At 39.5% G+C, this 27,559-nt stretch overlaps 1 protein-coding gene across 1 annotated transcript in view; it reads left to right on the top strand.

Annotated features, from left to right (window-relative positions):
* The window catches only part of PIK3C2G (phosphatidylinositol-4-phosphate 3-kinase catalytic subunit type 2 gamma), a 195,708-nt gene that overhangs the window by 143,625 nt on the left and 24,524 nt on the right, over positions 1 to 27,559 (top strand). The window contains exons 26-29 of the mRNA XM_050324986.1: positions 6,692 to 6,884; positions 7,456 to 7,577; positions 11,893 to 12,001; positions 20,444 to 20,519. Of these exons, the coding sequence (XP_050180943.1) occupies positions 6,692 to 6,884; positions 7,456 to 7,577; positions 11,893 to 12,001; positions 20,444 to 20,519 (500 nt within the window). The remainder of the gene's footprint in view (positions 1 to 6,691; positions 6,885 to 7,455; positions 7,578 to 11,892; positions 12,002 to 20,443; positions 20,520 to 27,559) is intronic.

The following is a 27,559-nucleotide window of genomic DNA, read 5'->3' as shown; positions in this document are numbered from 1 at the left end:
CTCAGAGCCAGTGTCCTTCTGGAGGTGGCAAGGATCGGTATTGCTCTTCAGTTGGATAAGATATGGTTGGGGTTGGCATCACTGCAGCCTTGCTTAGCTGGGAGACTTAGCTGAGGATGAAGACTTGCTTCAGGACAGAGCTGTATCTCCAGACTCTTTCTTGGAGTTGGGCAAGGTGGTTGTGGATATTTTGAGGATTAAGGCAAAGGACTTCAGAGAGGGAATTTATCTGCAGTCTTCTTCAGCCAAAGCCTGTGGAATAGCAGCAGGCATTTGGAAGGAGGTGTGGCCCAACAGTGGTTTGGAAGTAAGAGTTGGTGAGCCTTGTTGTCTGGTAGAGGTTTGTATTTGGGTTAGGAAATCCTGTTCAGCTCAGAGAGACTATAGGTAGGACTCAGAGACTAACATGTCCTTCTTCCCATTAGATTAGGGATGGTGTTAAGGAAATGAAGCCTTTCAGATTGGAAATTCCACTCAATTCCTGCATATCAACAAAATAGTTCAAACTTGTGCAGTGCTCTGGGCTCTGTTCTTCTTTGAAACTGCATTTTCTGCTAAGATGTATTCAGTGAACTCTGGAGCTATTGTTCCAATTTCCTTTGAAATGCTGAAGTGTAGATTTGTTGATGTCCATAGAGATCATTACATCACGTAGAGAAGTCAGATATTGCTAGAGTGCATATTTTGTAAATTAATATTCTTAGGATATTTTTATTATATATGCTCATTTGCAGGAAGAAAATCCCTTTGCATTAGCTCATGAATTTCCATGGATTCTATTTCTCTTGGAGCTTTTTCCCCCAAAACTTTATTCTAATTTCTATTCATTTGAACACCATTTGTGTTAATTCAAAGAGTGTATTAGCATTTCTATATGTTTAAACATGGACAGAACATCAGGCTTAATGTCTAGTAGTATTTGAACTTCCAGAAATTTTATCCGGGCACTTTTCAAAATTAAGACTTTAGGATGGCCTGATAACTAGATCCATGCAGAACTTGCCCCCAGGTAAAAACATTTTCCAACTTACTTCTAGGAATGTTAATATCTTGAGATTTTTGGGAGCTTTGTGTTACCTACGTCGTCTATATTGCTGTCCTGCAGAAAAAAATCATTCTTATCTCCTTGTTATACAAAATATCAACATGAAAAAAAAATCCATTTATACTTCTCATGGTCATTCTGTAGCTTATTCATCTATTTTTCAAGCTGTCCTTAGAAAGACAAGGAAATTGGAAGTTCTGATTATTAGCACAACTTCTAGTAGCTTTTAAATCCCTTGCAGTTTGTAGCTCCTTTTTCTCTCTATAATTACTTTCAAAAACACTTTATTGCTTTTAAAATGCTCTTTTCTAGAGAAGGAGTGTGGTCACTGGAATGTCAAACACTGCCAAAAGAAAGTTATTTCTTGTTCTGAGTACAAGGTAGTTATTGTAATCTTTCAGATTCAGTCATATAATGTATCTACTGAAAATCCCAATCTTCTGTAGTGGAAATAGGAGAAAAGTATTTCTCTGTATTTCTGTAGAAATGGGTTGCTTTAAGCAATTTTCTGAGTTTGGTTTGAGCAATAATAGTGACATTGCCCCTGCTGTTGTTTAAAAACAACATGAAATGATGAATGATGTCACAAATATTCCTGGCAGAACAGTGTTAATTTGTTCTTTGCTGTCACCTTCTTAGCCAGCAGAACAATTCTATCAGAGTTTGGACTGTAACATACTGACCCCTGTCAGCATTGTGAAACGTTCTGTGTTTTACTAAATTCCTTTAGTCTCACTCTTGATTTAAGACATGTTCAACAATCTGTGGTCTCATTTGTGCACTGTATTCTTCTCACCTCGGGTCAGTTCCCTGTTAGGAGCTGATGAGCAGCAGTGTTAAGCCTCAGAGCTCACAGCCTTCTGGAAGGTCACACCCTCAGGTCGTGGATAAACAATGCAGCAATTGAGAGTTAAACAAGAGTTTCTGTGTCTCCTTTTCAGTCCCGTGCACCTCGTGCCAAACGAAACATCGTTGTCTCTCCAGCATCTGCCCTGAACTCAGTTTGATCCTTGAAACTCAGTTTGATCCTTTATCCTCCCTCTTTCTTCTTCCCCTGACAACACAGTTTTACCAGAAACTGGAAGCCCATCTTACCTCTGGATATAAATTTTCCCTGTGGTTTTCTGCAGATGTCTTCAAATGTCAGGATGGTGTGCGGCGCTGCCCGACATTTTTAATGTACCTGCAAAGGAGTGTATTTAAAGGGGTGTTTAAAATTGTTTTTAAGAGCATAAAGTTAGCCTAATGCAGTGAATGGAGTTGATTTCAATTGATTGCAGCATGCAATCTAACCCACTCATAGAAGCCCATGAATAAGAGATGCAGGGTGGATCTGACAATTACGAGGGAAGCTCATTGCATATCTTCAGCAGCCTGATTGAGGGAGGTGCTGCTTGGGTCAGCTACTGTCTTTGCTTATTTATTAATGTAGTCATTTGTTAGGTACCTCTTATTGTCCAGGTCAAGCATATCCACTCCAAGCCACAAATGCCAGCAGCTTTCAGACCAGACAATTCACAGTAACTCCTTTCAAAGCATGACACTAATCTCAAACTGCAGACAATCCCTGTTTCTCAGGTGGCTGCTGATATTTCAGCAAGAAATTTCCCAAGCAGCTAAAAAACACAGTGAAAGTCGGTGGCATCTGAAAACACATAGACAAAAATAGAGCTCTAAACTTTATTTCACTGGCATTCAAGTAGTTTGTAAAGATTGTGGTATATGTGCCTCAGAGGAATAGAAGGCAGACTTCCTCCTTGAATTGAGGTTGTTTGAGGCATTACAAAGGCTGTTGCACAAACTCCACATGCCACCAGCTCAGGGGAGAGGAACTTCATCTGTCCTGGGAGAGGCTCATGGGAGGACTAGTAGGGAAACTAGACTGGATGATGCACTTCAGGAAAGTACCTGATGTGTTCAGCCCATGGGATAAGAGTTAGTCTGGAAGTAAACCTGGACTTTAAAGCCTAGCAAGTCAAGCGGTAAAAGGAATAAGATTATTGCTTGTATACTATCACAGTGGGGAATAAGGTACCAAACTGAAGGGTTATCACTGCTATACACGAAAAGGATACCAACTGTCCGTGAATAAATGTCAATGAAAATTATAAAAGCCCTGTTGCTGAAAGCAATAATATTCTGGAAAACTCTGCTAAGAGCTTTTTGGGGCATACTACTCAACTTGTTTTAAAATGGAGCCTGGTAAATTCACAGATGCATAATATAAATGAAACAACATTCATTAACATCTGAGAATCCCATGAAAATAAATTTTGCTGATTAACCTTTAAATTATTTTCAGGCCTAGATGGAAATGAGAAGCAGGATAACATCAAGAATGATAAAGAAAATTATTCTGAATTTGGAGTGAATAATAATTATTATATATACTAAGACTAAGACCTTGAATAACTAGTCAGTAATAATGAGTGTATGTGCTGTGTAGAAATTCTGATGTGTCCAAAGAGATCCAAGCACCAGCCCTCAGAATACCAGTCCATAAGAAATGTCTGCTTCCTAATCATTAGTCACTGTTGAAAACATTAGCAAAACTTTTCACCCATCTCTGTTTACACAAGCAGTCAGCCAGTCTGCTCATATTTTACCTGATACTGTAATTTGACAGTTCTGTAGAAAGACTGAGAACCAAATCTGAAATTCAAAGTCAATTCAGCAGGTGGAAAGCGGAAAGTCATTACTTTTCAGTAATCTCAGATATTTAATTCACTTCTCTGAGAAGCAGGTCAGACACCAATGTGCACAGTTATTATCATGTAGAAAAATAACCTTTTTGTGCCTGAAAACTGTGTTAGCAATATTGTGATTCACTGCTGATGTTACTCTAGTTAATGACAGTTTCCTGTTTTCTTCTGATTAACCTGTGCTTTTGATGTCCTTCGTATTGGTCACTTCAGTTTTGCTTTCTATGGACCATCAGGCACTAATTCTTTAAGCAGCTTGGGCTACCAGAGCTCTACAATAAATAAGAAACTTTTTATCATCTTCACTAAGACAGAACCAGCTTTAGGCACAGGCAAAGGTGGTAATGGCCAGGGAGCAAGAGGACCTTGACAAGAAATACCCATGACCTTACCAGCTTCTTTCCACTATTGCTAATCTTAAAGTGGCTACAGAAAAAAGAAGGTGTATGGGGACCAGGGGGAGTTCAAGGAGAAACTTCCACCACTGGTCCTCAGGAGAACTTTAAAAATGCTAACAGAAAGGGGAATCAGATACCACAGCCTGGTAAACTGGGTCATTGAACTAATCCAGGCCAAGAATATACTGCAAAATTTCGAAAAGATACGACACATGGGTTTGACGTACTCCATTGCTCCATGTGTAGTTAGGAACCAGTTTTGGCAAAGAGGCTTTCCATAAGAAAATTTGTCCTTGAAAGAAAGTGCAGAGAACTGTAACAAGAGTTGTTCTACCTTGCTGTGAAGACACGCTCAGGGATGGCATCAGAATAACAAAGAGGCCTTTTTAATTCCTTGTTGCTAGTATGGTATAAGGATTGCTGAGTGGTTTTTACTCTGACGAAGAGGACTGCATACAGACAGAACAAAATATTGAGAGGGGGAGAAAACAATCTATGCTTCTGTTTTTATTTGGTTTTAAGTGTAATAATTAAAAATAACTCACAGGAAAAATTTGCAACAATGACAAAACAAGCCTCTGTTTAGGTTTAAAGTATATGATTAGAAATCTGGGTTTTAAAAGTATTTTAGAAGCCTAAAGGACCCATGAAAAGAACAGTGGTTCTCTGATATCAGGCTGTTCTAGGAAGTGATGCTGTCTGAATTAGTACTAATTTACAAGTTGAGGTCTGCTTTATGTGAATTAAATTACACCATGTTTAGCTGAAAAGTTATCATGTCTCTTATAGTAATATGGACAATTCCCTAACTGCTGTGCTATTCTAAGGGCAGTTACAGATTCTATAACCTAATATCTCAATGATTTAGGAAGTGTTTCAGTTACACATTAAATTAAACACGTAGGAGTTAAAAAGAAAAAGTTCACCTCTGATGCAACCCAATTAATCAGCACTGAATTGATCTTGTACTAATATTTTGAAATTAGGTTTGTTTTCTTGTTTTACCTTTGAGCGTTAATTTGTTTAATTTATTAAATAGTCTGCATGTATCTCTTTCTAGAGAATGTAATTAATAATTAAGATAATTAACCAAATCAATTCAGAGATACTTTTCCTTGTATGACATTGAGAAAAATATATACATCTTCTCAGTTTACCATACCTGATTAGTGTATGATATTCACTCACTATTTTGAATAACATCTGAATTGGGGAGGGGGGGAAGTGAAGGGGGAACTGGGGAACTATTTGTGGGTAGAAAATTCTTTCTGGTATTGTTGCATCTGTGAAACTACAGACTTTAGCCAGAGCATCCGAGATCATGAAAATTAGGCTAATGTGATGAATGGAGTTGATTTCAAATGATTGCTCTATGCATTCCAACCCACTCAGAGAAACCCATGAATAAGAATTTAATTTGAAATGACAGGTGAAGCATTTGCTCAGCTTTCAACAAGAGATGATGAAGGTGGTTAAGGATATTGTCAGCCCTTGTAACCTACTTAGATATGGTCAAAAAAACTGGAAGAAAAAAAAAGAAAAAAAAACCCACAGTAAAACCCTGTTTGCTGCCATATGGCCTGAAACTAATGACTTGTTGTTCTATAACAACAGAACCTGTCTTGAATATCTTCAGAGAACTGTAGAAATAAGCAGGGAAACAGAAAAAAAATCACCATCACAAATTAATAGGTCTTAACAATTCAATTAGCAATTGAATTCAAGAGGGCAAGTGTTTTCTAATCAGTACTGCATCTTACTCTTCAAAGACCTGTGATTATCTTGCAGTGTTATTTCTCAAGTCAAGTTCATTTTTACTTTAAAACACATTTGCAGTACATATCTACATGTATATCTAGGTTGGTTTTATCTACTGTGTCTTCTCTGGTGAAGGATCTTAAAACTCTAGGAAATCAGAACTGTGTTCTGCCTTCCCTTGCACAGGGATGAGATGGAGGGAGATACCAGGAGAAAATTTCTCTCTCTTTCTTTTTTTTTTTTTTTTAATTCATCTTAAGCAGTTCCACAGGGATAGAGCTTTTAAGAGCTGGGTAGAGGATTTAGCAACACATCATGCACAGCTAAATCACAAATTGAATCCAAGAGCCTCGCGCAAACACGTGTAAGTCCACGTGAGGTTTGTGCAAGCAAAAATAAATACAGTAACTCCTGCGTTCTCTCCTCCTTGTCAAAATAAACACATGTTGTTCAACCCTAGAACCCCTCAATACACACATGGAAATGTTCTGCTTGTCTCTATTGTCTGAAAGAAAGCTGATGGTATCCTGGTAATGAAGAATAACTGCTCCAAGCCAGGTCATAAGGCAGGCTATGGCAAGAGCGCTCCTTTAAGCAGTAGAGCTCCGGGCTGGATATGCTGCCTTGCTGCAATTAGCAGTGATTGGTGTTTATGTGGGTATGTGTTTGTGTGAGGTGGGCTTTAGAATCTGTGGGTTTTTTGGTCTTGCATCCATGAAAACAGGGATCAAGAAATGGAAACAAAAGAGATGCATAAGTAGCACCTCTTCTGTTTATTTGTTCTTCAGGAAAATAAAGGAAAGTTTGGAGTGCTTCCCTGTTAAACTCAATAACCTGATCCACACACTTGCACAGATGTCAGTGACAGGCTCTGCAAAGCCTCCAGCTCCAGAGGCTGTCCCCCAGGAATGGATGATGCTGGACACAGAGAAGTCAATCGCAAGAGCCACCATTTTGGGATTCAGCAAAAAGCCTGACTCTGTATGTGTTATATTCTTTCCCTGCCCTCATTGCCTTGATCTTTAATGACTCCTCTGAGAGCTTATATACTCTCCCTCTTCCTTTATAGAAGATTTGCTTGTGCCCCATTAAAAGGATCATGGGATGAACAGCGGTGCCATAAGCAATGAGCTACCAGAGAGAAAGAGCACCAGGCAGACAGATATTTGCAGGGAGCCATTAAGGGAACAGTTCATGCCCTGTAGTGAAAAATAAATCAGGAGCTAATTAAAGCATCCAGAAGGAAAGCATGGCACAAAATTAGGAAGCCTAATAGAAATTGGAGGCTGTTATATGATGCTTTAATGGTGCACTATTAGTTTTCACACACTGCAGTGATCTTTCAGCGTTTGAGTTGTATGCTATCCAGGCAAGTTTCTCTTTCTGTGCAGCAAAGACTGTGAATTACAAACTGAATTCTCTGGCACTTGGCACTACATTAAAGGAAGGTTTTTCTTTGTTAAAATCACCCTATATTTTCTCCTGTACATTTTTTTTTAATGTGCCTCTCTGATCATTTCTCTTCTCTGCCTCTCCCTTTTCCCCAACACAGATATATCTAGTCCAGGTGGTGCAAACCTGCAACGTGGTCACTTTCGTGGAAAAATCGTTCGACCAGTTCTCAAAACTTCACAGCCATCTCCAGAAGCAATTTCCATCTCATGCCCTCCCAGAGTAAGGCAGCATATTAATGAATGTTATTCTGCTGTTAAGTGGTTCTCTCTGTGCTCAGATAGATCTGTGAGAATTTGTGTGGCAGACGTATTTTTAGAAACACAAAGGCAGCACGACATATTCTATCAAGGCTTCTATTCAGCCCCAGAAGAAACTGAATCATAGACCACTGTGACAGTCTAGCTTTTATATATTTTATTGTTCCTTTTTTAATGGGAGGAGAAAAGGGAGAACAGCTTGGACCTGACAAAACTATTCCTGAAATCAAAGGATAAGTGGTGGTGTATCCATTAAAGACACGATAAGGCCTTTAATAGTTCTTATTTTCTTCATGATGCTTATCTAAAATTCATTTAAAAAATCCATATATTAAAGCAATGTTTACATTGGAATATTTCCACTGGATCAGAACAGAAACAAGCTAATCTCTGTCAGTGGCCAGCATGAACAACCTGCTTACAAAAAGATGCACATATTCCTCAACCGAGAAATATACAATAATCTTATGTACTATCCTTCCTCCAAAACCCAAACTTTGTGCCTGGCATAATTCAGATTAAAATCTTCGAAAAATATGCTGCCATTATTTGCAATAATTCTGAATATTAGTTTTTGTCCGTGTGCATGTCTATTCCTGCTTTTCATTTCTGAATCTTATTTCTTCATATTTTCCTGGGACAACGAGTCCCATGGGTTTTTTCTGTCTTACTTTAAACGGTTTTTTTTTTATGTAATGATTGTCCATGGTTTTAGTAATACAAGTGGAGTTATTTTTTTCTACAAATATCTACAAATATCATATACATTATACTGAATCCCTCACTGAGAACAAAGTACTCCTCTCCACACAGTCATTCTGAGTCACCTGATACAAGCCCTTCTTCAGGCTCTATCTACAGTAAAACATAAAGCTGGCCTAAAATACGAGCAGTTTACTTGAGCCGAGTTGAGATTCAAGTGATATGCTTGAAAAATATAAAGGTCTGGCATTTGACCTGAAGTACATAGCCACAAACAACATTGTTTTGACTTAAAATCCAAGAATTTCAGATCCAAATTTTATATTCCCTCAAGCTTGTGAGAAGCATATAGGTAAATGGCTTTAGTTTAGTTTATTCTGGAGAATCTTTCCTCTACCTGAGGGGACTCCAATTTGATTCATTATGACTGGCTCACAGGAACTGGTTTGCAGCAGCTGGTGAGAATTGAAATTTCACTAAACAAATACTGAAAGTGCTTGAATGATGATTTTGATTTTGATTTGGAGATATTTACACACTAACCATTAGGTTGTAAAATAAAATACGTAACAAGTACCTGAATATGACAGAGCCCTTTGGAAGAAAATACATTTCTCTGTAGAAATGCATAGACCTCAGAAACCCCAGAGTGAATTTCAAAAGTAGTACTAACCATTTTTCAGATAAATCTACTTTTAATAAAATCCCTCACAACATTTTCACAAAGAGTGTTTCAGAACTCACAGAGGGTTAATCTGCACATACTGAGGCTGCCTCTAAGAGCACCAGGGCTTTATTGTCATAATTCAGTCCCAACAGTAACCTGTCACTGCATGATCTTTCCCCAAGATTGTGTTAAAGCAATTCATTTTATGATGTTTCTTGATAGCCATGTTTTTTAATGTTAAAGTTTTGGGTTGTTTTCTAACAGAACTTCATTAATTTGAGGCTTTTCATGTATCCCAGATTTTATCCTAATAATAAAAAACTAATTATTTCTTTATAGGAAATTGTTATTATTACTGAAACTACCATACCATATCAGACCATTAGTCTGTCTGCGTGTTACAAAGCTCCAACTCTGTCTGATGCCAGATGCTTCAAAGGAAGGAAAAATCCTTGTTCCACAATGTAACCACAAAATCAGTTTAAAAATGTATGATTTAAAAAGTAAAATGTTTATTATTGCTAGAATAATTGGAACTGCTAACAGAAAGGACTTGGTTTCTGCTTTGTATTGATTCTATGAAATTGTATATATTTATGTCTCATTAGGAGAAAACAATGCAGTATGAGAGTGCTTCATACAAGTGCCAAATACTGACTATATTAGGGAAACTAATGGCAAAAGTTCAGAGTTCTTAGAATCTGAAATTTTGCTATTGACATGTGAACATTCAGCCCATATTTACAAATCAAAGCACAGCTGCCCCAAGCAAGCCCTTGCAGTCTCGCACCCTCCTTCTCATTTGGTTTAGGAGAGAGTATTAATTGTGTTTATCTCTTGTTTTGTTAAAGGCCAAAAATCTTTTCACCCAAGAAAGCATTCAAGTGACATAATTTGTACACAGAACAATGTTCAAGCTAACAAGTAGGGACTGGAATCCTCTGTGGAGGACACCTGCACATGGTGCAAGTTTATATTCTTCTGATCCACGTGAGGCAGATGCAAAGCTGAATGTCAGGTTGGGAAGTTCACCTCTTCTAACACAAGTGCATTCACAGGGCAAAGCTGGTTTTAGCTACAAATGCAATTCAGCAAAAGCCCAAGGGCCTTCTAAAGAAGGGTTCGGTGCCACCACAAGGTTCTTACTGTCCTTCACTCCAGCAGTTATTGGTGCTATCAATCAGCAGCTTCTCTGTCCTCTCTTTGGCCACTGTGCTTAGGATGCATCTTCTGAGGGCCTGCATTTTACAGCCAGGGCCCTCTCTGTGTGTTACACAGCCTAATTCATTTTAAGCTGCTTCCAAACAGCTCCTCCCAATAATCCCTTGAAAGAAGTCCTTTTGTGCCCCAGAAAGTAACCCAGAACATTCACAGGCTATCTATGTGTGCCAGATGACCTGGGCTCTATTTTTATCTGTGCAGCTCATATATGTCACGATCCTGGGTCATATCACTCACTTCCCCCACTTCTTTATGTGTCCTGCCACTGTGATTTCATGAGGCTTGAGCTGCCTCTTGCTATTCATCTGTCCAGCCCCTCAGCCAGCCCCGATCTTTCAGTGCCATGGGCAGAAATAATGGAAAGTTCATACATACACACAGTATGCTGCTGTCATCCTGGTCCCTTGCTGGTGTAATTGCAAACTGAGTTATACCAGCGCTGAGTTTTTCCTCACAGTATTGCCCAGCTGCCTTTCTAAAGGCTGGCCAAGTGTCCATTTCCGATGTACCACATGCTAGACAGCTCCTTAGTCATTTGTCTGGAGCCTTCAGATGCTTCTTGAGGTCTAGTGGATAAACAAGGTTGTAGCAGAGAAAAAAAGTGGTTTGTAAACAAGACACAGTTGACTATTTATAAGTGGGGGTGGTTGAACATGAAATATAACCAGATCAAAACTTCTGCCTTTGTCTATCCCATACATTAGAGGGCATAAAGCATAATGTTGATTAAGAATCCAACTATGAGCAATCCATATCACAAAACCCATTACGTGCAATTTAGCACAGATAGGTTTTCTAGTGCTCCTTTGACCTGAGAGATAAATACCCTTTGTCAGGGCAAGGTTAATATAAATTGATTATGTGTATTGTTAAAAATCTAACCTTTTGACTGATCTAATGTTGTCTCTAAAATGCAAAGATGATTCAAGTAAAAAAATGTGAGGTTTTTGACATTTTCGACCACCAAAGCATTTGAAAATTGACATAAGGCCATGCTATGCATATATGATTAATCTACTAAACTGAAATTAAATTCATCTTAATAAAAACTCAGCAAGACCATTACTTTTACTATTATTATTGTTATTGTCTTTGTTGGGATTGATTTTTTTACTATGGCAATCGTTTGTTTTCATATATTGCTTTTATTAGGCTAGTGCCTGAAATTACATATGGTATCAGGGACCTGCTCTGGAAAACCTATCTACGCTCTAAATAGCTGAGGTAAAAATGCAAGCAATGATATATTCATCAAATGTCTCATTGTTGCTGTAAGGCTTTGGTACTCAGTATTCTGTTGTAAGGGTGTGTACAGCGTGAGCCCTGGCTGAGATCAGAGATCTACTGGGCACAGTGCAAAAAGTGGGGAGGACAGTGCTTTCCTTTTCCATAAAGGGCTAACTATTTAGATATCATAAAATGCAAATAACTGCCTTTTAGGTTTTATTTATTTAATTGCTTTTAAATTCAAGATCTAGACAGAAAAAGTGCTACAGGATGAAACAAAATATCAGCAAATTATTAGAAGAACCAGAGTGAGAGGGTAAAAAATCCTCTGGACCCTGTACCCATCCCTACCTGCAGAACCACTTATAAAGTCTTGACTTTCTTCTGTTAAGTAGCATTGGAAACGTTTTCAGCAAACACAGTTACAAGAGTTATGCTTATGAATATTTTTCTGTTGCAGGTTTCCCCACTCATGGCATTTACCTTTTGCGGATCTTGAACATAAAAGAGTGAAGGATTTGAATCTCTATCTGAAGAAGCTATTAAGTGGCACCAAGAAACTGGCTAATGTGAGCATTTCCAGTTGTTTTTTTCAATTTACATATGAATGCTAGTAGCATTGTACCAAATGATTCAGGAAGCCTTCCATTGCCCCATTTGGGGGAAAAAAAAATTACATAAGTGACACATCTTCTAATGCAGCTGTTTTGGGATGGAGCCATTACAGCATTCATCAGAACTTAAGACAAAGACAAGTATGACGGAGAAATAGTTTATTAGACCTGGCAGGGCATTTTTCAGAAAAACTTTTCTTCCTTTGCTGCCTTCGAAAAGTAGTGATTCACTGAATTTTTGACAGAAAGGAGTAGGTTCTGAGGAATGCAATGTCTAAAAAAGGAGTAAGCTTTGAAATATTGAAAAGTCTGATTTTGACAGCTGTTAAATGAAAAGTTCCATTCTTTCAGCCCAGAAATACCCATTTCAAAATTTGGTTAACATGTAGAAGAAATTGTTTTGCAAACATAAGACCAAATCTAGACTGTTTCAATATTATCAGATTGATACATTGTGTCTATTAAAATTGGGGGTTTCTCATTTTTTATTCATTATTGCCTTCTGAGATTTGAGGTTCTTCTTCTGTTTAACAGTGGAAAGTTGAAATGGTAACAAAAAACATTGCCTTTTCATTATCTGGGCCAGAACTAAGCTTTATGCACCTCAGCCTCATAAAAACCACATCTGAGAGCAGCTGAGGGGCTGCATGCACCCTGGGAAGATGTTAAATCATGATGCTGCACCACTTCAGAAGGTGAATGGTCAATAACTGGCAGTGACACTGAGGTCTGAGAGAAAGGAGCATCCTCTAGTGCCCAGCCGTTGGCAGGAAAGCTGTCAGGCAGGAAAAAAAAAGGTGTTTTACATTAGATCCAAGGCTTCAGTGGAGGCCAGGAAATTGAAGTGAGCTAAGGCACAAGCTCATGCATTGATCCTGTTGTTTCACTGGTGGCACATCCTCTGGCAGAACCTGAGCCTCTGCCAGGTGAGCCATGTCATGGCCTCAGGCCCCCAACTCAAACTGGAGCTGCTTTGGTTTAATAGCATAGACAGTCTAGGTTATCAAAGGAGGGTATGACAGGATCTTTGTTCTCCAAAATTTCAAACATCTTCCAGGAGGAGCAAAATGTTTGCTGTCTAACTATAAAATTTTCCCAGCTGTGTCTGTGTAATGGAGATTAAAGAGGAAATTGTCCATATGCAAAACAAACAGGATTTTTCTCAATAATATGAATATAAATTCTGAGCTCTGTGTTGAAATTGAGAAGATTTCCAAAGAGGATAAAAACTATTTGTCTCACAGAGTTACACCTAATTGGGTACGAACAGCTGACTTGGGTGCTTGACTCCCTTGACTGAACCTGCCAAATAATCTGCACAAGTTTGGTTTGATTGTTGTGGAATTAAAACACAAGAAATTCCACCTCAACATGAGCAAGAATGTCTTTACACTGAGGGTGGCAGAGCACTGGCACAGGCTGCCCATGGAAGTCATGGAGTCTGTCTGGAGATGTTCCAAACCTACCTGTCCGTGTTCCTGTGTCACCTGCTCCAGGTGCCCCTGCTTTGGCAGGGGGCTTGGCCTAGATGATCTCCAGAGGTCCCTTCCAACCCCAACAATCCTGTGATTCATTTCTGACGCTCACATTCGGGTCGTGGGTTCATTTTACATTAGCGCCTTTTGGTCACAGCTGAGGGAAAGCTGATATAAGCCAGTGACCTAGAAATGAAAAGCTGGGTATCTTCTGCTGTGCTCTGGGCTGCTGGAAGGTACACAGATTTTCAGTTTGGGCCAAGCACTGCTGTGTAGAAGCCTAATATTCAGATGAAAAATTATACTGCTTAAGGCCCCGGGATAGTAATAAAATTGTTTCCCGGCCACACGCAGAAGCTCTGTTCTCCCTCCCAATCCTTGGTCTGTGCATGGCTTAGTGATCAGCCAGAGTAGGCTGCCTTGCAATGGGTTTCCTAATGCCCTTTGTGCTCCCTTTATGGGCCTGCAGCATGCATCCATGGAGCTGGGAATGTCCTCCCAGCAAATTGCTGCTGGGACACTGGGGCACAGCCACAGCTAGGGTAGGCAGAGGCTTGGGGACACACGCTGTTGTGGCTCTGAACAAACCCAGAGGGGTTATTTCCAGGCTGGCACAGCCTGTAGTACTGAACCTTGAGGAGAAGAAAGCAATTCTGTGCCTAAAAGGGCTGCACTGCTGCTGGTGTGCTGGACTTGGAGGGCACGACAACAAACGGAGCAATGAGCAAATTGTTTCCATCTGCAAAGTGCTGCTGCATGTGGGAAATCATCTTGCTTACCCCCATGCAGCTAACCTGCAATTCTAGATGGTAACCTTTAAAGTTATTGATACTCCATAAACATTGAATCATTATTTTTGCTTCAATATGCTTCTCCTGCTGGGAGATGTGAGAAATTTAGAAAATACTGACGTGTTCTGACCCACTTAGAACAAGGAGATCAGCCGGTGGGTAATTTCCTTTGTGTTCTTTTTTATTTTTCACTTTGGTATGACTCTTTTAAAAGTGTTGTGGTGTCTTCTTGGATTTAGCCTGAGCAGAAAGCCAAGCTAGGAGGCTTTCTTGATAAAAATAAATACAATTATTTTGTCTCTTTTCATGCCTGTGACAACTTTGCAGTCGAATTTGCCCTTTTTCTCGAGTTGCCAAGGAGCCTGGCTGAAACCATTTAGTGAGTTGTCTGTTCTCAAGCACTGCCAGTGTCATTCCTATGAAATAGTAAAACTATGTAGGAATAAATAATTAATTCATAAATTTGTGAAGAAATCTAGTAAGAACAGATGCCTGTAGAGGAGGACTCCTATTACTTCCTTGCCACAGTCTTTTCTTTAGGCTGAAATGTACCTGTACTGTATCGTAGCTGTATTGTAGCTGTACAGAAGGCTGGAGTATTGTCAGAGATGGAGAGAAGAGCTTTTATTTCATTATAAAATACCCTTGTTATCACTGTAAACACATTACCCTGATTGACTAGACACCATTTTCAGCTCTGAAAAATTTAGTCCAGTCCACACAGGACTGACTACATGCTTGGTTCTACCAATTAAGTAATTATAAATCCTAGAAATGAAGAAAGAATCAGATTATATCCAAATTCCTTCCTCAGTCATGCCTTAAGTGCATGCTTTTTAGTCCAGACTAGGTTCTGATTATGCTAATTGTATTATAATTAAGAGTATGTCAGAATGTCACTGACCTTTTTTGCTAAATGGTTGGAATGAAGGAGTAGAGGTGGAAAACAGCTGCCTTCTCATTCGCACTGTGCTCAAATGGAATGAAATGTTTCTTTAAATACTTCTTTAATAAAGAAACTTTTCCTTTCTCCATCCCTGAACTTTAGAATCAGATACAATAAATGCAGACACATCAGTTGAAGGAGATTCTTTTTCTTGGACTAGTCTAAATGCTTAAATATGCTCATGCCCATCCCTATTCAAAGCATTTCTTTAAGTCTGTAGTTTAAATTTGAGCATAAGCCTCACTCATTGACTTCCTCTTAGATATTTGTTGAAGAATTGCCTGGAATAGGAATGATTTTCTTAAATTCAGGTTAACACTGTGTTATAAATAACTCCACCACCAGACTGTACACATGAACAACAAGCTGTATTCATTACATCAATCACTAAAAGGCAGAAGCTGGTGCACCTTCATTTTTGTACTGAGTCAATTAGGACAGGATCAAAAACAGGTTTCAGCACCTTTTTTTTAATTTCATTCTACTCCTCCCAAACCAGTGGCAATATTTATGGTCACAGGATTTCTGCCTGACACACTGTCTGCATACACTGAAGTACCTGGCTTTTCTAGATCTGCAAGGCAACATCCTCAACAACCTTTAGACTTCTGGAGTTTTTCTTCATGAACTTCCAAAACACCAAATGATGTCACCAATAAGAGGTGAAGCATAAAAAACCAGTGAACTGAAGGTTGGTAACACAGAAGGAGACAAAAATATACATTCTCAAAGTGTAAATCAAACCTGTGACAAAAGGCAGCTGCTGCTGACTACTGTTACATTTTTCTGTTTCACTCAACTCCAACTGAGTGATGGGCTGAGTGGAGACTTCAGCCCAAATCTCATAATGTGAATTAGGGCTGCCCTAGTGGCTTGTCATTCTGTGGCTGTATTGTAGAAAGGTTATACATTGCCTGGGGACACAAAAGCAAGGTAAGGCTCCATTAATTTAGTCTGCTTTTGGCCCTGGTGTCAAACTGCAGCATTCACAAAACTGAATGTCTTCATGCTTATCTTGGAAAGACAACTTGGACGTGGCTTAGGCATTGCAAATGAAAAATCTAAAAGTGACCCTAAAGCAATATTTCATATTGCAACTATGTGCATTTGGTGCCCTCAGCCAGCTGGTAACATTGCATGGATAATCTTCCCATCACTCATCATTTAAAAGATGTGGGATTTAATTTGCGGATATTACATAGTTATTGAATAATAACTATAATATAATAACTGTATATTATACAGTTATTGATAACACATCTCAGACATTAGATTTACGTACTGATCTTGCAAACTGCATAGTCTTAAATGAACTGATGTTAATTGTCCAACATCTTTCACATAGATTTGTTTTGTGTGTAACTTCAGCGGGCTTGGATATTTGAGGGGGTTTGTTTACTGTGGTGAGGGCATTTGACAAACATAATAGTAAGTGCAGGTGCACAGTAGGCTAATCAGTATAAAAAAGAAATAAATTAGGTCTTTTGGGGTTTGAGTCTGTAAAGCTTTTTAAGTATCCAAATTAAATAAGGACTTTGGGGGCAAAGATAAATCTAATGCAAGCAGGTAAGCAAACAGTGGCAGTGTTTCAGCTATGGATAGGTCCTATAAACAGCTTTATGGTGACTTATAGGCTGTATAAAAGGGCTTTAAAGAGGGTGTAAATGGAAGTGATTGTAAATTATGTTCACTCATTTTCAAGCATACAGTAAAAATGAGGACCACAGCATTGTTCTAGGGTGACTAATGTTTTACACTTTAAAAGTAATCAAGTTTGATAAGAGCTTCCCATATTTCATTTGTGTTTTATTCACTGGCGCTACTCGGGATTTGCAGAGATGAGAAAACAGCTCCCACAGTGCCCGGGGGGGCACAGAACGTGGTGGTACAAAGTGCCCCCGAGGTGTGTGGGTCCCTTGAACTCCCACCACTCCTGCACTCCTGCAGCAAGGCATCCAGCAGGTCCAAAATGGGGAGGGTTCAAAGTCCTCTCTTTTCCGCCGTCCTTTCCTGAAGTTTTAACAGCTGCACCAAGGTCAGCTTTTTCTGGTTTCTTTCTTTCCTGCTGATTCTCCATCCTGTTAAAGTATAACAGGCGCATGGGTGTTCTCTGACCCCAAATCTACTCTAACACAGCTGAAAAGAAAGCTGAAAGCAGAGGGGAGGCCACTTTTCTTTCTATCAAAATTAAATCTGGCTTGAAATCTGGCTGTGTTTCACTACCAGCAGAGTGCTTTTCTAGTTAGTCTCTGATGGAGAGCAGTAGACCAATTCTACCCTGCTAAACTGGTGCAGGGCTGTGCCAGCCCCCCATGCCACTGAAATTGTTTATCCTAGTGCAAGTAAAAGGGGAACTTGTCCCTTTTGATTTTAATGGCTGAAAAAAAGGGGATGTGTGAGTTCTAACCAAACTGCCCATGTGTACTTGGCTGCTCCCCTTTAGGCTAATGCTACTAAGTGACCTGCAAAATATCAATGTTACCTATTAAAGACTGTCGTCTTCTTAGGTAAGAATGGTTAGGCAAACTGTAGGAGGCATTCCTAAGAATCCATAGGTCTGTGGCATTGCAGGGAATTTCCATCTTCTGATTTAAAGGTAAAAATTCCAGGGGGGGAAAGGGTAAGTGTGTGCTTGTGGTCATCCTCAGCACCTACCTTTCTGCCAAGACCATTGCAGGGTCTCTAAGATTCCCACCAAGGGTCACAGTTTCCTAAAAAACAATTGCTTGTTTAGAGGTGGGCTCTATCCACTTTATACAGTGTGGCCATACACATGTTCAAAGCTGTAATATACCTGTTTCTATTTAGCAGTGTAATTAGATGCATGCCTAATTCTGAGCTTATACTCCCATTAAGTGGAGTCCAACTGATCGAGGTCCCACTGATTTAGGATTCACCTGAAAGTTCAGTGTGTGCTTTGGAGCTCTGCTGACACAGGGTGAACTTAAGGCACTGACACGGTTAGCTGGTGGAAATCTAAATGGTTGAGTCCTGCAGCAGGCAGATTAGCACAGTTCAGGGGGAAATTGCTGTCTTATGAATAACAGTGTGCAAAATGCTTATCTCCCCAAACACATAGGAGACATTCCCCCCACACACACTGCTTTTGAAGCACTTAGCCCTGGACAGCCTGCTTCACCTGCCCCTGCCACATGACCTGTTCCATTAGGTTTTTGCATTCTTCTTGCCAGCATTAGCCTTGCTGCTTCCTCCTGAGCTTCAGTACCTGCTGAGGCACCAGCAGTGTACATACCTGTCCAGTTCATGCCTGTTGTAAGATCTGCTTGAATTCCACTTCTGTATTTAAACCAAATGTCATTTTTTTCAGTGTTGTTCTCTTTAGAATGAGATTTTGGAACTATTGCCTGAAACAATCCTTGCATCTCCTATTTACAAACCTCCCAGTTCATATATTTCCATTTATTGCAGAAAGAGGAGGTGGAGAGGAAGCAGAAAGAACACCATGCTGCTCAGTGTGGAATTTTTTATTTCTCTTTCAAGTCAGTTTGTGTATCTTTCTTTCCAACTCCTGCTCACTTCTCTCAAGATCTTTGAACTTGAAGGGCTACTTGAGTTTCTCTGCTTATTTTCATGCTGTCAAATAAAGGCTGGGCTGCCAAAAATATGCTCTCAGCTCTGGAGATTTCCTGCACATGGGACTTGTGCTGAAAGAGGGAATGAAGGTCCCACAGGGAATAACTTGCCTGTTTAAAGCTACTGGAAGCTGAAGCAGGTGTATGGGCTTTCCCCTGTAAGCTGTCCTTATCAGATGAGAGAATAATTAGTCATGCTCAGACAGGCAGGTGTATTGGCAGTCCACAGCTAATAGCCTAAGGATTTGTCATTCGATTCAAGGAAAACAATTCTGTTGGTTTCTCTTGTTTCTCCCCCTGATTTTTCTTTTGAACAAAATATCAGAGTGGGAGGAAAAACTCCAAACAGTAGAATGAAAAATAAAAGGCAACTGTTAAAGTAAATCCCAATTGCTAAATCTTATCTCTACAATGAACACACACATCTTGTTCCTCTGTCTGCTGTAACCACGTTAACTCCTCCCTAGCTGCATTTTTCAGTACCCTCTTCCTTTTCTTTTTTTCATTGCACAAATTACACCACATCTTGTCAAACTGAAACAACACAAATGCTACATGAAGTACATCTTCCCAGTAAGAGAGACATTATTTTCCGCAGACTGGAAAAAAACAGTGGTGACATTTTAATGCTGGAATCTGAAAAGTCTGTTGTTCTACCCATTCATTACATTGTCAGTCCAAGTAACATCAGCATGAATGTAGCAATTCTAACCATCCTAAAGAATGGCCATTCTGATACATGGCTTTATGGAAAAGCTAATAAAATGCAATTACTCTCCACCTTTGATTCAGAGTCATAAGAGTCCATTTCAGAATTCACATTTTTATTGCCTTGCACAATACTCAAATCTGGGGATTTGGTTTATTGTTTTAATTCCCTACAGCTGAATGTAACTACCTGTTATCTATGTTCACTAGAGCAGCACAGGTCAGTACATAAAAATAAAAGTTATAGTGCAGTACGTAAGGTGGATTACTCTTTTAAACAAGATGGTGAAATACTATCATCCCTTCCACTCCCTGTGGGTTTCTTGTAGGATTTAACTCTGTATGGAGCTTTTCAGTGGAAGTGTCCATTAAGCTGCCACGTGAGGGAGGTTTAAACAATATCTAAGCCTCGGGGAGGCCCACACGAGGTCAGATGCTGGGGGTCGATCCCGTGCCAAGGGTGAGTTTTGTGTTGACTACACAGGACGCAGCAAAGATGGGCTCCTGTGTTTGATTCACAGGTGGGCCACTCTGGAAGAGCAGTTGCAGCTGCTGATACAAATCTTGAGCTACTGGAGATCAAGCAAGAGTGCAGATCCATGGCCCACACAGCACACTGCTGTCTGGAAGTGTGGTGACAGATAGGGGCCAGGTGGGCACCAGTGCAGCATCCCTGGGACAGTGGAAATGGGCACCACCATCATCTTCCCAGTGCCTGAGTAGAAGCCATTATGATTGCCCATAATCATAAGGGAAAGGCTCCCTTTTGTTGCTAAATCTAATATATACATTAAAAAATTAACAGCAGTCTTCTTTGAGGGGAATAATTTAAGGAACAGAGCACAACATATGATAATATCTACAGTGGTTTTATTCTCTTTCAGAATGAGCTTGTACTCAGCTTCTTCCTGAATTGGTCCAAAAATACCTTGGCAGAAGATTCATCATCTGGGACGTTAGGTATGTGGATTACCAATCTTTTTTTTTTATTAAGAAGGACTTTTTAATAATATTGAATACAGCAATGCAAAGGTGAGTCTAAAGTGTTTAGGCACCTTTATTTAATTTTTTTTAGGACATAAAGATAACAACAAATAATTCCTGATTCCTCAAGATCTCAGAAAATGTGTTACTAATGTCACCTGTAGCTTTCTTTCTCTTTTACATATTCCCCTCAGCCTTGCTTCATTTCTTTTTGAATAAACATGCCTGTATGCAAAGCAAAAATTTATTTACACAAACTGTAGCAGGTTTTTTGTTCTACAAAACAAAATATTCATGGAAGAATTTGGAGGAAAGGATGTGAGTCATGACAAAGCACAATGTGTGCTTGCACAAGCGAAGAAAATCAGGGGTGACTTCTAAGGTAATTTTCACAATGAGTGGAGCAGGTAAATAACAGAACATTATGCTAATGCTTAGGCATACATTATTAATGACAGTAGTAATTCACTTCTTGCTAAATGAGATGCTGCACTGTTCCCTTAACCTATCTAAACACTTAACCCGTTTTCCTCTTCTGTCCAGCACCCAATTTAATCTAATTTCTGACATTACAGCATTAAGAGCCAAAGCATAAACTATAAAAAGTAAACTGCAAATGTTTGTTGTCTTCCATTACCTTAGTTCTGCACTGAAAAGAATCTTCTGTAGTCAGTTTTAGGCAAATAGAATCTCATAAAGAAGTCTGCAGCTGCACTCTGCACCACAACAATTCAGCTGGTTGTTATGTGCTCCAAGTGATAGGAAAGTTTCCAAGATCACCAGTTTTCCACATTTCAGAAAGGAGTGCGAGTATCTCTGCATATTTAGTTTGCATGTCCATTAAGTTAATTTAATCCCTCTGCAGGCCTAGGTTTCATTATCTCTTTTGCTGGGACCATTTTTTTTAATACATCAAAACAAAATAAATCCCATTTTGTCTTCTCAGCTTTTGGAAGATTCCCCATGTGTAAAGTTTATTTGATTAGGGCATGCCATTATCATATTAAACCCATTATGACTATTGAAAATTACTAATGGTTGCTCTAACTTTTACAAAGGATCAAGGAGATAATGCAAAGATGTCCTGGGTGTTAAGGACATAAAAGACTAAATCTTATCACATAAAATCCAAAACAGAGCTCAAATGGAACATGCAGTCTGGGTCCATGGTGGGCTACATCTCTCTGTAGACATCTTTACCAAAGACATACAGATGTGAGTGCAAGCTGAGGCACAAGGGAGTTAAAGTCCCTGGTCTTTGGAAGAACTGTGACATTTCACCAACATTTAGGTGCCTAGTTATTACAGCGAATCTGGGTGTAAAAGTCTTATGCAAAAGCATCAACTGAGTCTATAATAAAGCTGAGAAATAACTTGCAGCCTCATAATTCCTCCTGTGGTGTCCTGAGCTGATATAGTCTGAAGGATAAACCATTCATTTTTGTTGCCAGTGACAGCAAAATCAAGGAAAAGAATGGAGAAACAGGGGCAAAAATGTGTTTAGTGGTGTTTGATGGAAGCTATATGACAGGTAACCCAATCTGCTCGTGCACTATACAGTTGGTGGAGGTGAGGGTCACATCCTGGTCAAGGAAGATAAATGTATCTCTTGCCTCCAGCAGTGCGGTTACAGGGGGACTGGTTTTTTACTTTTGAAGATCTCTGCCTTTTAAAGTTTGGACACTTCAGTTCTAGACTCAGGGCAAAACCTTTGTTTAATATGGGAGAAAATAAAAAGCAAAACCCAAACCGCAAAAAAACCCAACTCCCTTTAGCCCAAAAAATTGATCACTATCGCTTATTAAAATAAATAAAATAAATAGAACGCCAGTAGCACACAAGGTCCAAATTAGGACCCAATGAGCTTAGACCTTGTGAAAACAGAGAACAAGAAGCATTGGCTGAGTTTCTCTGGATACTGCACCACTTGTGGTCAGCAAGGCAGGGTTGACAGTCAGTTGTGGTAAATTGTGGAAGAAGGTGAGCTAAGCTGTAAATGAGCTACCTCGGCTATCAGAGGAACACCTGCCATACTTGTGCTAATCACCCACTTGAAAAATTATTTTCATATGTGTTTGTCTATTCATCACCTGGTGGTTGGAGTTAGGCTGCTGCCATACCCTAGTGAGCTCACTAAAATCTTTGCTGCAGGGCATTTGCATGCAGTTATTGTCCAGAGAAGACACAAGTCCAGCTAAGGCAGGAGGTGGCTAATCATGCCAAGCTGCCAGGTAGCAAACAAGGAATTGCTGGGAAGAGCTCAGTGACCCTGGAGGCTCTTGCTTGCTCAGGGTGCCCAGAAAGTCTTGATTTAAAAGTAAACTCTGTAGTAATACCAGAGTCAGTCTGGGGAGGAATTAAGTTCACAGAGCCTGCCAGAGAGAGGTAATTACAATGAAAAAAAGTATGTTCTTTCCCCACAAATTTCATTGCTTTCTGAGGTCATAAGGGTCTTATTATTTGTCTGTTTTGAAAAATAACTCAGGTTTAATATGGGCTGTAGCTTTGCATGGATGTGGTGATTTCTCTCTTAGCCTTTATGCAAGTAAATAATCTGTCTTTTAGTTAGGATCAATATAAACTAAAATTAATGCCCAATAGGATCAGGTTATGAATTTTGATCAAACCAGCATCTTTCTCTTACACTGCTTTAATTTATGAATGTTGTAGGTAATTACACTTACTAAAGTAAAATAAAAATTAAAATTTATGAATTTGTACTGTGCTCCTAGTGATGAAGAGATTAGAAATCAGTGCTAAATTTATTTTGACATGAATACTGAATCAGTGCTCCCAGTGCAGTGAATTCTGAATTATACTGAATATTGTCAACACTTCATTATACCAAGCTCACTACAAGGCAGTGAGAGCAGATAGAGCAGATATCAGGAATGATTTCACAGACAGCCTTTTATAAAGGCCCTTTAAAAAAAAGGAGAAAGCAAATATATCAAAAACATTTTTATATCAATCTTGTTTATTTTTCTCTTGAGTTTATACCTCATGAAAATATTAATAATTCAGACTGTATTGGTTTTGCTGTGATTATAACATTATACAGCCCAGACTAATTTCTGACATGTGTAATTAGTGCTCCATGCATTTCTATGGCTCCTGTCCTTTTAGTGCAGAGGAGGGACTGGCTCCGTGTCCTTCTAAAGGAAGATCCAAGCTTTCCAAGAGGACTGTAACATGGTATTCCTCTCCATGCACAATCACAGTCCTCATGAGTAGGCCCTGAGGAGAAGAGGGGGTTTTGCTCACATTTCATAGTGCTTTGATCTTCTGAAGTTGCTCATTCTTGATGCAAAGCTTTTGCCACAAGTTGTGTTCCTGATTTAGTCGCATTTAGACTGTTTTGCTTGCCATAAGCACCTCTGGTTAGCTTGGAGAACAAAACCACTGAGATAGTCAATGTATTTACAGCTGGCTATGTGAAGTCAGATACATTGGAGGCTCACAAACCCAGCAAAAGCAGGCAGATGGTTGGCTTGGGGCGTTCAACTCTAGCCCTGGAAAACCAAACAGGTTCCAGTACTCTTTGATGCCAGATGTCAAAACAGGCTGTCAACAAGAAGAAAGGTCTAAGAAAAATCTGAGGGTGCAGAATACAGAATAATACTGAGCTCCCCAATGGCAGTGCATCGACACTTAATTAATTAGTTTTTCCGCATTGCTTTGCAGTTCACGTGTGAAATGCGATGTATTATTAAATTATAGTTTCGCTATTGATTTTGTCAGTAGCATCTTCCTCGCCATTTACATTCCTCATGCATTGTGCAAAATGTAATGCAGAGCTTATTTTAAAATGCTGCTAATGAAAACATTGCACAAATGATAGAATGTGGAGCTGGTAGTTCTCCAACATGCAGGAAAAGACCATCTAGATAAAGAAAACAACTGCATCTTTGACCACTGTGAAGATCATTTTACCTTCAGTAGAAATCTGAAAGCTGATTGCCTTCATTTTGTCATTTGAAAAGATGAAAGGACCCACGGTTTTCTCATGTTTATGTTCCTTGATAAGAGATTATAAATAGGCAGAGTGTTTGGGGTTTTTTGGGTTCTCATTTGGTATTTGACAACTTTTGCTTTGACACCAGTGAGTGAAGAATCAGTCCCTGGGAGGGAAATCTTGCTTCAGCTGTAGTCAGTGCAGCTTTGTCCTGTATCTACAGCAGACCAGCATTTGGTCCTTGCCTATAATGGAGTGCAAGAAGAGCATGACACTTCCTAAAAATGCAGGGCCTGAGTTCAAGTCCATCTGCCCAAACTGGAGAGATTGGAAGTAATTGTTGTATGTGTATTCTATTATCCTTTGAAGCTAAAATCACCTGGGCTGCAGAGGGGCTATGATTTAGCACTGACTGTGGGAAAACCTAAAATATACCAGCTGAGAGTAACTCGTTTTTATTATGAAATATAAGTGATAGATGTTTCTTCAATGTTTATCAGATTTCCCATGCTCTCTTTTTTTTCTTTTTCTTCTTTTTATTTTCTTTCACTAGTACTCTATTTATCACACAGTAAGATCAAATATTTTAGTAGTAGTCATCCCATAGAGTCTGTTTCAGACTTCATTTTAGATATTCAACTAGAAATGCATTTTTCCCTCCCATGTTTTTCATGAATTTCAGCTTGGTTAGAAATTTATTTACATTTGTTATAAAAAAAAAAAAAAAAAAAAAAAAAAAAAAAAAGGGAAAAAATGCCCAATTCCCACAGAGAAATCCTTTGACTGGATAAAAGCACCACAGTGTAAAACTTAAGTAATGTAAAAAAAGGCGCTGGTAATGCTGGGAGGAGGGGAAGGCACAGGGATCAGCTGGATTCTGATGATGTAATTTAGCCTCTGAAATGCTTAACTGCTCAGGGTGAGTCACTGCAATTCACAAATTAACAGAGCCCCACAAGTGTGCCCTTACGCTAAAACACAATCCCCCTGTGTTATGCTGTGTGTAATGGTCTAGGATTCTACATTTCCTGTTGCAACTTAAAGGCAAAAGGACTCATAGCTTAAAAAAAAAAAAAAAAACAAAAAATTGGTAAAGTGACTTTGCATGAAGAGGGGAGGAACTGATTTTTATGGGCTTCTTCTTACTGTGGAAAAAACTCAGCATCGTGTGGTTCATGGAGTTTTCATTCCCTACCCCTCCCTCTTCTTATTTGCATACCACAAGAAATGAAATAGGGTATGGTCTTGCCAAGTGATTCGTCAAGGTTCATAAGGGAGAATAACAAACGAAGAGCTGCAACTCACTGTTCTGAGTCCCAGCTTAGTGATTTCTTTGTAAGATTTCAATTCTTCAGGAGTGTTTCAGGCCCTTCTTTAATTAGGATGTGATTAAAAATGTATTTTTATAATCTCTAAAGGGAAGAAATTGGAGATGGATTCATATTCTCAAATTCCATTTCAAACATCAGAAACTCAGAAGTGTTGATATCCAGGCTGCCTGGAAAAATTATATTATGGCAGTTGCACATACATACTGTGTTATTTTTAATTCATTTTAATTCCTGTCCTTAAGATAAAAGGCAGTTGCACTGGTGCTCTGGCTGTCAGTAGTACATGACACCACTGTCATTCCATCTGCTTAGCAGTTATTTTAGCCTCTGTTCACTCCAGAGGTTACACATTTGGTTTCTTCAGAAGAATACAGCCAGTGTGGCTTATTCATTGTAAGTTCCCCTCTGAGAGAAGAGGCTGAGGAGAGGGATTTTGATTTCTTGCTCTCGCAATGCTGGCTGTGCGAGCTCTGGTGCACGTGTGGGAAAGAGAGAGCAAGAGTGCAACAGAGAGTGCACAGGTGTCTGCTGGGGCTGGAAGGGAGATGAGAGAATCCTGCCTGCTACTGAGGGTCAACAGTCCTGATGCTCTCTGAAAAGCCTCTTGCTGACAGTGCATAACCCTCGTGCGTGATGGTTCTTCTTTCATTTTCATCATCCTGTCTCACTCCTTCTGCTTCTCAGAACATACATTTCCATTTAAAGAATTAATTGCTACTATGTTGTCTTGTCTCGTGTCATTATCTCACCTTGTGGTGGGTTTAAGGGTGGGGTGTCAGTGACAGATGCCAAGGTGCTTGCAGGGAGCAGGACTTCTCTGACTGAGGTCTCAAGCTCAGCTACTTCTTTAATGGGGAGGCAGGAGAACAGAGACCAGCTCACGAGACATCACTGTTTGTCATTAGGTTAGCAGGACTGAGTTCTTACTTTTTCAAGTGCAGTAAATACACAATATTGGTTGTAATACAGCTTTGGTCTAATTAAGTGAAGCCCTGTTTGCATAAGTGAAAGCAGGCCACTTCACACAGGTAGTATCTGGACTGTCTTTGATTGTGACCACGTGGGGAGAACCCCAGGTCTCAGACCAGGTGGTGCAAAATGGCTCATGTCCACCCTGCTCACGTGAAACACTGCCAATAAGAAGGTCAGACAGATATTGAGGAGGAGTTGTGTTCACCACTGCGTGGTTTACTGTGGTTAAAGGCACCTGTATTTTCTTTCCTGTCTCTGCAGGGCAGGTAAACCACCTTACTTACCCAGCTTCAAGGACACACCTTTTTGGCAGTGAGGGCAGCTGGCTCAGTGCCTCCAGCAGAAAGGTGGAACAGGACATGCTTAGTCATTTCTTCTGCATTATGAGACTGATCCTTCTTGCCTGGAAAATGAAAAATGTTTTTTTCAGTGGGAGTGGAATCAAGCTCTTTAAGTGCATTTTAGTAGAAAAATCTGTGAAGGCAATGGGTTGCATGAAAAACAGCCTGGAACAGTAAAAGTACAGAATGAGAAAGGGAGAATTTATATATGATAGATGTAGATGTTGTTTCCCTAATTTGTTTTGGAACTGGTCTGGAAACTTGCTCTTTTTTCTTTCCTTTTTTTCTTTTTTTTTCTGTTCTGTTGGGAACTGAAAAAAAAAAAAAAAAAAAGAACAAAAAACAACGAAACAGTGGTTTTAACCAGACAAGAATTGCATCAATAGTGAATAGTGTCATCAATGACTGCCAAAAAAA

Source organism: Myiozetetes cayanensis, unplaced genomic scaffold, assembly GCF_022539395.1.
Source record: "Myiozetetes cayanensis isolate MyiCay16 unplaced genomic scaffold, myiCay2020 scf3, whole genome shotgun sequence".
Classification (NCBI taxonomy): Eukaryota; Metazoa; Chordata; class Aves; order Passeriformes; family Tyrannidae; genus Myiozetetes; species Myiozetetes cayanensis.
The sequence above is the reverse complement of the archived record's forward strand: the minus strand, read 5'-3'. Positions and strand labels throughout refer to the sequence as shown.